This window comes from Archocentrus centrarchus, chromosome 10, assembly GCF_007364275.1.
Source record: "Archocentrus centrarchus isolate MPI-CPG fArcCen1 chromosome 10, fArcCen1, whole genome shotgun sequence".
Classification (NCBI taxonomy): Eukaryota; Metazoa; Chordata; class Actinopteri; order Cichliformes; family Cichlidae; genus Archocentrus; species Archocentrus centrarchus.
This window is the reverse complement of record NC_044355.1, coordinates 19,639,491-19,652,834: the sequence shown is the minus strand read 5'-3', so window position 1 is coordinate 19,652,834 and position 13,344 is coordinate 19,639,491. Positions and strand designations below refer to the sequence as shown.

Here is a 13,344-nt window from a genome sequence, read left to right as displayed (position 1 = left end):
ACATGTTGTAAAGGTTTATTTGTTAGTTTGTTGGGTTTTGTTTTCCATTGAAAATGACTGAACTGAGTCATGAAAGCAAAACTGAAGAGCCAAATTTCATCTGTTGGGCTTCAGAGCACTTCACATTCACATTATTATCAGGCTTTTCATATCAGTCCCAAACTCCAACAACAGTGCCAAACAAACAAACAAAAACAAACAAACAAAAAAAAGACGAGCTGGTGACAAATAACAACAACCAAGCATGATGTAGTAGTGCACCATATTGCTGTGAAAAACACTAACAAAAATCTGTGATTCTGCAGCCTTCACTACCACAAGTCACTGTTCAGGAACCTTGTTAGGCCCATTCAAATGACTTGGCTGAACACTGGCATTCTTCACAGATCTTACATCTTGTAGTACCAACAACACATAGCATGTGCTGAAGTTGATGCGTTTCTTTTTTTCTAGAAATGTATGTCTTTTTTTTATTTGATGACAGCAAAACTGTTCAACAAAGTGTGGATGATCTATGTTTGCCACTGTTTTGTATCACTTCGTTCTGTAACAGCGATGAACCCAGTAACAGTGGTTTGAAAGCTTTTCAGCACTGGTTTCCTGCTTTTTGTCCATTATTTAGAGATTTCTCCAGATTCTGTGAATGTTTTAATATCAGGTACTGTAGATGATAAAAACTGATGTGATGCTTTTTTTTTTTTTTTTACTTTTTTGCCTCTCTTATTGTCAAACAGCCTAATTAGTTTTCATGTAGGTTATTTTTTAGCATTATACATATTTCTAGGTTTTTGTTGCCCGTGCCCCTCATTTACAACATTTAAAAAAAAAAAAAAAAATCTAACAATTTCTCAGTGTAGAAAACGGATTTGCTGTCTTTACTTTTTAAATTAAATATAGGACTTAAATGATTTGCAAACTGCTTCATCTTTGTACAGTGCATACTACTTTTTATGAAGACAGTTATAAATAATCTAGTGGGTTTAACTGATGTCAGCTGTTAAACCTTTGTTGCTGTGTTTCACTGTGAAAAGCCACTCACATGACTTAGGGTACTATTTTTTTTTTTTAAACATCCTGATGATGCCCTTGCCTAAAACATCTACCAGGGGAGAAATTAATAATCCTCATTTGCAATTACCAATTCTCTATAATGCATCTCTTTTGAAAACAGGCAACAAATTAAAAATAAGCAGCAACATGCAAGAATGACTGAAGCTGTGGGAATATATGATGAGTGAAGACTGCAGGGGGTTTGTGCAAGTTAACAACTCTAACCATCTAATCAGCTAAGTTTATTTTGTCAAAGTATCTTGCTTTCATCTAAGAATATCTGGGTCCTAATGTCTCAAGGGCGGGAGGGCATTAGCTGCTGTTAGTACCTTTTTCTTCAGGGTGGAACAAATCCACAAAGCATAAAGCAGAAGTAATGTGATACAAATATCAGCTGTTAGATAAGTCTAAGTAACATGTCTTATCACCTGTCAAATGAAATTAACTTTATATGACATAAACAAAAATAAGTAAGAGAAATGAAAGTTACCTTGGCTCCAGCGAGCAGGCCCAGAGAGAGAGCGACACGGGCCCGCAGGTCAGGTCTATCCTTTGGCCACACATAAGACAGCATAGCTGACAGGATTTGGGCTGAATTCACCTCCTTCAGCTGTGTGAAAGATACAACCGCAAATTTTATTTATTCAACAGAACATCAGGTAAAATATGTGAGATAACTACCACGTTAACATTCTAACTTGCCATATTTGACAATGCTGCCAACTACCGTGTCTTTTGCATTCAGTGTTGACAATCCAAATAACCTAAAGATGGCTTTCTGGGCACACACATAGAACATCAAATGTCAACAGGAGTCCCCAAGGAGATATGCCAGCCACAATGACAGCAGAGTCTCCAGGTGGACTTGGGGATCCAGTCTGACACTACAAGTCCCATGAGATACCTGGGCTGTCATCCCAGCTGAGGCCGAGATCCCACTGGTGCCAGCATAGCTGTTTACCCACGCTCCAACACACATCTGCCACGGGGACTCTCCACAGGCCGGAGAATATGCAGTAATTCCTCTAATCCACTCAATATGGTGGCACCATGTTACGACACTGCTGTATGGCAGCAACTCCTAACAAATTACAGTGAAAGTGCACCCAACACCTGCTTTTAATCAAATACGATCAGCAATCTGTGACACTGCTGAGGGAGGATTCAAATTAACAGTTTAATGCACTACTGAAGTTTCTGTATGAGTGGAGGAGAGTGGTTACGGCTAAGGCCTAACTTCGTTACAGTTATTTGTTTTACCTGGAATTATTAAATGTAACACAGCTTTCAGAGTTAAACTCAATATTTAACATTGTTGATTAAGCCTCAGTTAATATAACCTGTACTGTATATTTTCAAGCAGTTAACACAAGTTTTTGCACAATTCCCAAGATTTCTGTTTTAGAGCTTTATCTATTAGGCAGTTAAGCAGTTTTTTTAAGAGTTTACTGAAAGTTTAGACCCCTAACCCAATTTTCACAGACAGAATTTCATTCATATAGGAAATAATAAATCATCACTTATTAACCTTCGGAACATTAGAAAAAAAAAAAAATCCAATAAAAAAGCATGTTGATCCTAACAGATACTCAGTTGATTTGGATGCAATTTAAATCTTTGTAGAGCCAATGACATAACCTATGTACGTGGTGAACTCTGTTGCCCACAATCATACTTGTGCATGGTGTTAATTACCTTGGCACTGACATTAAAATCTGCATTTTTTAAAATGATCAGTTTCATGCACTCTTTAATTTCTATGCATATGAACATAAAAAGCTGCATTGAATAGTCACTAAAACATGGTGCCACACTCACCACATTTTTTGGATCTGCGCTTAGTCCTCCCCCTGCATGTCCATGCCAGCATGTCCGTTTGTCTGTCACCTGAAAGTGCTGTGGAAGCAGCACTCATCATTACTCTATGTCTGACTTTAATAGCAAGACACCAATGCACAATTATTTCTTAATACACACTTACTTTTGCAGCCTCCAAAATCCGACGACTGTTTTCGCTCCTGTTCGTACTCCATGTGGCTGTTCGTAGGTGTGGCGGGGAACTTAACTGAAAGACATGAGACCACTAATTTTACTGATGTTTATTCCTCTTATCCCTTAATTTACTGCTGTTTTAACACTTAGAAACACTGAGAAACAATAACAGTAAATAAAAGCAAAAAAATGCTAAAATAGCCCAAAAACAATTCAGGTCACCACAGCTTAGGTTTGCAAAGTTGATCTGAACAAACCACAGGATGTTTGGCCACAGTGCACATTTCTGAAAGACCAAGCAAAGCACATCAGCACAAGCACTGCATTCTAACTGTGATGCACGATGGAGAAGGGGTGATGATTTGAGCTTATTTTGCAGCTACAGGGCCTGGGCACCCTGCAGTCACTGAACATGAACTCTTCTAGATAAATAGATCTATTGGTAGATAGATACTTTATTGATCCCAAAGGAAAGTAGGGCTTCCAGCAGCTTAAAACACACAATTAAATACAAACAATAGAGGTAGCTATATAACTATACAAACTATGCTGTATAAACTAACCTGTACAAGGACTTAGGGCACTAAAAACAAATATTTTTCTCTTTATGTGGTTTCACCTAAATTTAAAGCACCCTTAGTCAGAGTTCAAAGGTTATGAAACAAAACAAGCAGAAGAGAATTTGGTTAAACTTTTTTTTTTTTTTTAAAAAGTCTCTGCAAACTTTTGAAACCCTGAAAAAATAAAGACCAAATTTAAGCACAGTAATGATTTATACTGGATGAAAACTACCCACATGCCTAAAGGATGGTTCTAAGCCTATCCTGTAATAAGACTCCAATCAATGCACGCATGTCTATGGGTGAAGCACGTGGTTTAATATGTTTAGCACGGCTGCAAACGTCCCTCTTCTCTGTTTTGACCTCCCATATTAAGTTATCAGATAAAAAGCATGTTTAATAAAACATGAAATGACAGTGAACATCTTCTAGTATCACACGAGTACCTGACACATGAAACGGGACTGTGATCAGGTGTGATAGTGTGAGTTGGTAATGAATAAATGTAAATGTGCCAAATAATCAATAACAATGCGTTTACATGAGATGACAGTTATACTGAGTTTGTCGGGGTGGGACAGTCTTATCTAAGTTTTAAGTAAAAAGCAGATGACACGTGACTAAGACCTCTGACGGGTTACGGGGTTAACACATACAAACATACTGGATGCTATTGTTAAGAAAACTCCTTAACTTAGACGTGCTGTCCGTTCAGTTGACGTTGGTCAAAACCAACGGCGACGTTATGACGCAATGTCAACACGAGTAACCTAACTAACTAACTGGTTAAGTTAATGGAAGGTGAGCTAGTAGTTAGCCAGCTGCTTAACGCAAACACAAAACGTCTGTTTGACAAATGACATGTCCTTGTCTCTCAAACAAACCAAATGACAAACCATCTATCGCGGCAACATTCCTAGAAGTTACTTGGAGTCACTTTTTATCTCTGCCCTTGCCTGCTGCTGCTGGCTGTGCTACAAAAAACACCGCGTCCTCACTGACCAGCCGTGTCCTCACTCACCAGATGTGCGTTTTGGCGTCCATGGTCCGTCCGTGGCTCATTACGACTTTTATTCCAGACACGATACGAGCTCGTCTGTCGAATGAGAAGTGCTAGTTTTCGTCTTTGAAAGTGAATGCCGCATTTTAGCGGTGCCAACATCGGCGCCATGTTGACAAGGAAGGAAGGTAGTTAGTCAACACACCGGGTGCGTCATATCCGGTCTTCTTCACCGTTGTCAGTGTCAAAGCTAACGGGCGAGTAGGACTTCTAAACGCTGCGTTTGTCTTTTTTGCGGGAGGGGAAAATAACAGCAGCGAACTGATTTTAAGACGACGTCTTTGGGTGTCTGCATATCTGTGAGTGTGGTCCTAACAGACGGTGTTTGTGCGGTGGCAGCTTGAAGCATAAACTGAGAGTTGAAGCTAACGGAGGAGCACGTTGTCTTCCTTTTGGCACATCGTTAGTAAGCGGGAAGCTAGCTGGTTTTAGCTTAAGTAATATATTTCTTTTAGTCAGGATGCCATGCCACAATCAGCAGCTGAACAATGTGAGCAGTGGCCAGGAGCACCCAATGAAGCAAGTTCGGTTTGCAAACAGTAGCAGCAGTGTCCCTGCAGTTGTGTCCAACTCTGAATCGAGCGATGCCACCACACAGCCTGTCAGCCAGGACAGTCTCGGACCCCAGCTTAAGCTGCTTCCTCTGAACGACCAGATCCGTGAATTACAGACAATAATCAGGGACAAGTGAGTTCCTCACGCTCCTTTACTGACACACAGTCATAGAGTTTAAAATCATACCACATATGTCAGGCCAAACATTGTGTAGCACATTTCAAATCTTAGTGTAGTATTAAAAAAACAGTCTTGGGCTTAAATATCTCACTCTCTGTAAACATGTGGATCATCTCACGTTAACTGACCAAATGCTTCCAGCCTGACCATCTCTCATTTCCCTAAAAAAAAATTCCAATGGTGTGGCACACTTCTTAATAGGGAAACTACTAAATTTTATCTCTCGAGTGTTATTAGTTTGTTCTTAGAAATATTTTGTGATGAAGTCAGGGGTGTTTTCGAGCCTTTTCTGTGGAGCCATTTTCAAATGGCTGTATCTAGAGAACAAGTTAACTACTACCATGAAGTCATAGTAGCAGATATTTGGTTGTAAATTTTTGGGTTTTTTTCAGGGAAATCAGAGATGGTCAGGCTGGGATTTTTTTCTTAGATTTGGTCAGTTGAAATGGAATGGCCCATGTAGCTTCAATAGCAAAGCAACATGGTTAAAAAAAAAAAAAAAACATGTTATGTGATGCTGTCCGTGCATGTGACTAATGTTACGCTTCAAGGAAAAGTCAAATAATTTCAGCTATGACATTTTGTAGCTGTTGCCTCATGTTACTTTACCAAATACAAAGAGAAATAATTACCATCTGTTCCACACAAAAAGATTTGAAATTGAAGCAGTAAAATAAGAGCAGTGAGTATCAACCAGCTCCAGAAATGCATGTGGTGGCTCACTGTGGCTTTGACAGAAAATGATATTCATATGAATATTTTACCTTTCTATTTGCTGAAGTTGATGATCATAAATGGAACAACATGGTATTGTTGTAATGAAAATGCAAAGCTAAATTATTAGATAATCATAAATAAACCACTGCAAAAAAAATTTTTTTTTTACACCTATTAGTATTGTGATAGGCTAACTTGTATATAATAGGCTGTGTCACCTTCATTAAAACGGGATAAGAATCAAGTTAAAAAAAAAAAAACATATATACAATTTCCACAGGACTGTGCAGTGCTGTAAAAAATGAACTACATCTTTAGTGCTTCCATGATTCATTGATCATCACCAAGTGGGAGCACCTCTATGAAAGTAGAAGTTTACTTCACTGGTCTGGAGCATTCAGGTATATGTTAACACAATGCCACAATCTTTTCAGGAATGAATGCCCCAGTAAATTCACCCCAAGTTCAGACCGTGCAATGCTCAGAGAAACTGCAAAAAGCCCAAGAGCTACATCTCACTCTCTAGGCCTCAGTTAATATATTAAATGTGAAAGTTCATGACAGTCCTCTTAAAAAAAAAAAAAAAAAAAAAAAAAAAAAAAGACTGAACAAGTATGGTTTGTTTTGAAGGGTTGTCAGGAGAAAGCCTCTGCTCTCAAAACATTGCAAGTACAGCTTAGGTTTGCAAAGTTGAGCTGAACAAACCACAAGATGTTTGGCCACAGTGCATGTTTTTGAAAACCAGACAAAGCTCATCAGCACAAACACTGCATGCTAACTGTGATGCACGGTGGAGGAGGGGTGATGTTTTGAGTTTATTTTGCAGCTACAGGACCTGGGCACCCTGCAGTCACTGAGTTGACCATAAATTATTCTGCATAGATAGATAGATACTTAATTGATCCCAAAGGAAATTAGGGCATCCAGCAGCTTAAAACACACAATTAAATACAAACAATAAGGCTAAATTCAAACAATAGAGGTAGTTATATAAACTATACAAACTATAGTAAGCTGTACAAGGACTTAGGGTTCTAAAAACAAAGAATACAGGGATACAATGAGTCCGGTAGTGCAGTATATATATGGATAATCATCAATGTACAGATGGATGTGCAACAATGCAAGTGACATTGTATAGTAATAAAGAGATAAAGTGACAGATTTACAGACTATCAAACATCAAATTAGTTACTGTAAAGATAATTAACTGTAAATGTGCAGATAAAAGTGTCTGTACATTCAAACCAATACGATCACCAACATATGTAATGATGATTTTATGTCAAAGTCTGATGGCTCTTGGAACAAATGATGTGTCAGTTGAGCAGTTCTGTGAGAGCAGCCTTCCACTGAACAGAGTCCTCTGTTTCATTATGATGGTGTGTAATGGGTGACTGTTATTGTCTGTGATAGACAGAAGTTTTTCCAATATCTTCCTCTCTGCCACTGTTGTCAGAGAGTCTAGCTCCACTCTGACCATTGACCCAACCCGCCTGACCAACTTATCCAGCCGCAGCACATCTCTCTTCCTAATGCTGCCTCCCCAGCACACCACAGCATGAAAGAGAATGCTGGCAACTATAGATTGGTAGAACATCTGCAAGAGTCTCCTACAGATGTTAAAGGACCCCAGTCTCCTCAAGAAGTATTCTAGAGTCAAATGTGAGGCCATCAGCTACAGCTTGATGAAAATTGTCTCATGCAGCAGTACAGTGATCCCAAGCACAACAACAAATCTACAACAGAATGTCTGAAAAAGAAAATAATCAGTGTGTCCAGTCAAAGTCCAGACCTCAACCTGATTGAAATGCTATCGCGGGACCTTAAGAGAGCTGTACATAAACAAATGTCTGCAAACCTCAATGAACTGAAGTAACACAGGGCCTAAATTCCTTCACAATAATGTGAGAGAGACTGATGAAGTCTCTTTTAATTTTACAGACTTACATAGAGTCCTGTGGAAACTCTTTTTTCACATGAATCCATAACAAATGCCTTAAATAAGTTGCCATCATAAGACTATGATGTTTTTGCTGCTTAAATTGCTTAAAAATGACCCTTTTGATAGTCAAGTTTGCCGACCACCTGATCTAGAACAGTCTAATTCAAACTCATATTTATGTTTTCAGGACAACCAGCAGAGGAGATTTTGTGTTTTGTGCGGACCGACTGGTAAGATCGTGACGTAATTACAGTATTCTGTAAGGGTGTGAAGATTCCATAAATAATGTTTCATTGTTTTTGTCCTGGAAAACAGATCAGGCTTGTAGTTGAAGAGGGCCTGAATCAACTCCCCTACTCGGAGTGCACAGTGACCACGCCAACAGGTGAGGAGGATCTCTGTAATAAGTCATTGTTCTGGTTTAAACACTGGGTTAGACAAAAATGGAGCTCCAGATTTTGACCAGTGGGTTCCAGTGGCTGGATGTTTTAACTCCAGTATGATATGACTAAGTGGGCTTTTTTAGAACAGCTACATTTTGTGACTGCTTCTGCTTCATTTTTTCCCTCAGGGTACAAGTATGAGGGTGTCAAGTTTGAAAGAGGCAACTGTGGAGTCAGCATTATGAGGAGTGGTAAGTTAAACCTGCTCCAGCACACCTATCAAAACAAATTAGTGTCTTTCCTAGGAACACATAAGTCTTCTGTGCAGCTGTGGACTCGTGCTCGACATCTCTTCTGCTCTTACTCATCAGCTTGAGTTATCATTTGCACTGGATCTTAGACTTCTCTCTCATTTGAATACTAAGCTATATAAATGTTATGTTAGGCATGTAAGACAGCTACTTGTCTTTGCTTTTGTAGTGCATGGTCTCTGAAGGCTTTGTTGTCAGCAGACCGCACAACCAGAAGTGACACTTGTTATCTATCCTTTTGGTTTAATGAGACTGTTACCATAGCTGTCTGCAAAGCCTGTTTTGACAGTCACGCTCGACTAAAACCTAAAATTGTTGGCATGTTGAACACAGTATAAAACTCAAATACTGCACCTTTAAGGTTGAACACATCAGGTAAGTCAAAACACCTGCTTCTATTGGTTTCCACACCACTTTGACACATCCTTGTGGGTTGACTTTGAACATAGCCGAGATAGAGCGCTGCAATGAAATGAAGACAGTTTCACAGAATGAAGTTAAGAGTTTGAGCAATGTGTGAACTTTTCTGTGCAGTTGTGTAAGAAAAGCAGGCAGTTCTGCATTTGTTATAGATGCTGGAGGGAAACTGATGCAGCATTGTGATTTTTAAATGGCATCACCTATGGCTTTGTATTTCTTTAACGTTTTCAGGAAAATAAAAAATAAATCTTTAAGATGAGCGCTGCTCATAACTGTGCTTAAAACAAACCGATTTGGTATCAGCGCGTCTTACCAGAAAGATGAGCCACAGATCACACGTAGGTGCGGGTCAGCTGGAAATCCCCACTGATGACGACACCAACTCCAAACCACAAATATATTTGAGTAAACGTTCAACCACCATTTGTTTTCTCACAGGTGAAGCCATGGAGCAGGGTCTCCGTGATTGCTGTCGCTCTATCCGCATTGGCAAGATCCTCATACAGAGTGATGAAGAGACACAGAAAGCCAAGGTCTACTATGCCAAGTTCCCCCCAGATGTGTATAGAAGGAAAGTGCTGCTCATGTACCCCATTCTCAGTAAGTAACTAAGGGCTGAGCTCTTTTTTTTTTTTTTTCTCTCTCCTATCTTTTCTTACTGGTGATTCCACTTTGTCACCTTCAGTTGCACGTAAATGTCAAGAGATGTTCTGTGCAAGTGTAAAAAGAAGTTTTTTGTATTTTTTTTTCTTTTTCATTTTGAAAAATCTCCCTTGAGTTGACCTTCACCACTAACTCTGCATTTCCACATCATGCTGGCCCATTCACACTGCTCTGATAATTATGGTTCTCATGGGGGTAATTATACAGTGCCTGGGAGATAGCCACCAGGCTGCTGAATAACATAATGAGGGCCAACAAAAATAGTATCTTAATAGCCCCGGTTTCCCTGTGTCACAAAGCAGCATTTTTCTGTTCTCAGCTTTAAAAAAAAAAAAAAAAATGCAACCAAGCTAGGCTCAAGGTATATTTTATAATGTCAGAATGATGGAACATATGGTTTCATTGATGCATGCGAACTGGATGTGAAATTAAAGCCTGCCAAGTGCTTAGACTCATGGGCCAATCAGTTAGCACACAACTCACCTACTTTTTGAGATGCTTATAATGGATGGGTTGCATATATTTTAATAATAATTTTTTTAAAATGCAATTACGTAGTTTGTTTTAAGAATCTTTTATGAATTGTCACATATTGTTAAGCTGAGTCAGCGAATTTAACATATAAACTTTTTTTTGGAATGTGAAGCAGACGAGTAACCTCATACTGTCTGTGTCTGCAGGTACAGGGAACACCGTGATTGAGGCTGTGAGGGTGCTGATAGAGCACGGCGTGCAGCCCAAACATATTATCCTACTCAGCCTGTTCTCCACACCTCATGGTAAGCCAGACAGCTCAACACAGCACTCATCACCTGCGTGTTTTTTTTTTTTCCACCCCTCCCAGATCAGACATTTTGTCCTCTATTGCTCCTCCACTCCTGTTTCTGCTGCGTCAGTGTCTTCATAAAACACTCTGCAGCTAAGCACAATGAGGTTCTGTGACACTGCTGATCTGAAGGTTTGCTCTGCAGTCACCAGCAAGCTATGACGTTAGAAAATAGAGTTGTCCTGTGATTTCTGGATGTTCTCGGCAGTTTTATCTCCTTTAGTTGTCGGGCAGAGTGTCATGACATTTAATGTAGATGTTCATGGATTATTTCCACTCAAAGGAAACATTTAAATTTGAAGGATATGTTGCTATAAAATGTAAAAAGCCATTTAATGCTCTAAAGGGGTTGAAGCTTTATAAAGCTGTTTTCACTGGGTAATTAAATCCTGGTGTACACTATATACTCAGTGGCCTCTTTATTAGGTACAGTGTTCAGCTGCTCTTTTTTTCTGAATGCTACCAGCAGGTCCAAATGATCAGTTATCATGATGCTCACTGTGAATGTAGTAAAGCTCATACCACCTTAAAGTGGATGTATTATTCTCTTTCTAGCAACATTTACGCTCACCTGCCACTTCATTAGGTACCTATTCAACTGCTCATTTATCCAAATATCTAATCAGCTCATCACATGGCAGCAACCCACTGCATGTAGGCATCTAGTCATGTTCAAAATAACCTACTGAAATTCATCAGAATGGGTTAAGAAAGGTGATTTAAGAGACTTTGAACATGGCATGGTTATTGGTGCTAGATGTGTTGGTCTGTATATTTCAGAAACTGCTGATCTGCTGGGATTTTCCCACACAGCCATCTCTCGAGTTTTCAGAGAATGGTCTGAAAAAGAGAAAATAGTGAGCAGCAGTTCTCTGGGAGAAAATGCCTTGTTGATGCCAGAAGTCAGAGGTCAGACTGCTTTGTACTGATAGGAAAGCACCAGCAGCTCAAAAAACCACTTGTTACAACCAAGGTATGCATAAGAGCAGCTCTGAACACACAACAGATCAAACCTTGAAGCAGATGGGCTTCAGCAGCAGCAGACCATACCTGGTGCCACTCCTGTCAGCTAAGAACAGGAAAATTGAGGCTGCAGTTCCCACAGGCTCACCAAAATTGGACAATAGTAGATTGGAAAAACATTGCCTGGTCTCATGAGTCTCAGATGGTGGGGTCAAAACAACATTAAGCAACATGAAACCATGTCCATCCCTTTATGGCCACAGTATACTCATCTTCTGATGGCTGCTTCCAGCAGGATAATGCACTGTGTCACAAAGCTCACATTATCTCAAGCTGGCTTCTTGAACATTACAGTGAGTTTACTGTACTCAAATGGCCTCCACACTCACCAAATCTCAATCCAGTAGAGCACTGCGGTGTGGTGGCACAGGAGATTCCCATCATGGATGTGCAGCAACTTTGTGATGCTATCATGTCAATATAGACTAAAATCTCTCAGGAATGTTTCCAGTATATTGTTGAATCTGTGCCATAAATAATGAAGGCAGTTCTGAAGGCAAAATACTAGCAAGGTGTACCTAATAATAAAGTGGCTGGTGAGTGTATATTCCTTTTAGTTACTGGAGGCCACTGAAATGTTGTTGCACTAACTGTTGTAAGTGTCCTTATCAATGTGGAATTAGGCCATTGTCTGCTACCATCATATTCTTTTTAATAATTTACAATCAGGATTTTTAGACTAACAGTGTGTCTGACAATGGTAAAGGAGTTTTAATGAACCAACAGGATCCCCTGTAGTTCCCCTTAGTTGACAGTGCTTTATAGTGAGTTTCACTTCATTGTTTTGTATGGGTTCATTCTCACTCCATTTACAGCTAGAGTAGAAAGCTGCCTCTAACAAAAAGGCACTTAAAAAGCCACAGTAGGAAGCAAGCAGAGTAGCTGATGAACATGGTGGACTTAAAGGTAGATTTTTCCCCTCAGGGGATGTAGAAACAAAAACAGTGCCAAATACCAGATAAATAATAATTTTGTTTGGAAGCAGATGAATGTGTAAATATGCAACTAATATGTTTGCTGTATAAACTTAAAAATTGAGGATTTGTCTGTTGTGTTGCTTCTTAAGGTCTGGGCTCCTGTGTCAGTTTGACCTGAGCTGTGCTTGGGAATTAAGTGAACTGGCATTTCATGGCAGTCTTACCTCAGAAAAATAGTTATTCATGTTTTGGCTGCTGCTTTATGTAGCTGTAGCTACTTTTACTAATTCAACACATCGATGCCTTTAGTTTCAAACAGAAACTGTACATTTCTCTTCTAGGAGCCAAATCTATAATCCAGGAATTCCCAGATATCACGATCCTGACAACAGAAGTTCACCCAGTGGCTCCAACACATTTTGGACAGAGGTACTTTGGCACCGACTGAGTTGAGGACAACCTGAGGAACATGATCTGCAAATTGTTTTGGTTGTGTTTTTCATGTGATTTGCGTTGTATTTGTCATGTTCTCCTCGTTGTGCCAAATACTGCTGCTTGATTTACAAATTTCATAAACTGATATCAAATTTATCAAACTGAAATGTATTTATTTTATGCTGTGTAGTCATGCTATAGAAAGAAAACTGCACATAACCATGTAAAAAGTTCAGCTTGGATCATTTTATTTTGCATGTTACAACATCTGGTGGATCAATAAAGAATGTATATTTGTTTACAGACA

At 39.3% G+C, this 13,344-nt stretch overlaps 2 protein-coding genes across 3 annotated transcripts in view; one reads left to right on the top strand and one right to left on the bottom strand.

The window, feature by feature from the left end:
* Positions 1–4,803, bottom strand: part of abcb7 (ATP-binding cassette, sub-family B (MDR/TAP), member 7) — a 25,268-nt gene extending 20,465 nt beyond the window's left edge. For both annotated transcript variants that reach the window (XM_030739784.1, XM_030739785.1), the window contains exons 1-4: positions 4,624–4,803; positions 3,032–3,115; positions 2,869–2,946; positions 1,541–1,660 (exon numbers count right to left, since the gene is read on the bottom strand). In XM_030739784.1, coding sequence (XP_030595644.1) covers positions 1,541–1,660; positions 2,869–2,946; positions 3,032–3,115; positions 4,624–4,773 — 432 coding nt within the window. In that variant the 5' untranslated portion in view covers positions 4,774–4,803. The remainder of the gene's footprint in view (positions 1–1,540; positions 1,661–2,868; positions 2,947–3,031; positions 3,116–4,623) is intronic.
* uprt (uracil phosphoribosyltransferase (FUR1) homolog (S. cerevisiae)) lies at positions 4,382–13,344 on the top strand. The gene is made up of 8 exons (XM_030739787.1): positions 4,382–4,403; positions 5,118–5,349; positions 8,247–8,289; positions 8,375–8,444; positions 8,631–8,693; positions 9,612–9,773; positions 10,517–10,615; positions 12,944–13,344. Exons 1-8 carry the CDS (start codon positions 4,397–4,399, stop codon positions 13,048–13,050), a joined length of 783 nt encoding a protein of 260 aa, XP_030595647.1. The 5' UTR covers positions 4,382–4,396; the 3' UTR covers positions 13,051–13,344.

What these genes read in the sequence shown, in the direction of transcription:
- uprt (XM_030739787.1), top strand. An exon ending in AGTCAGCATTATGAGGAGTG is followed by an intron (nt 8,694 to 9,611) that starts GTAAGTTAAACC and finishes GTTTTCTCACAG; the next exon opens with GTGAAGCCATGGAGCAGGGT. An exon ending in CCTGTTCTCCACACCTCATG is followed by an intron (nt 10,616 to 12,943) that starts GTAAGCCAGACA and finishes TTTCTCTTCTAG; the next exon opens with GAGCCAAATCTATAATCCAG.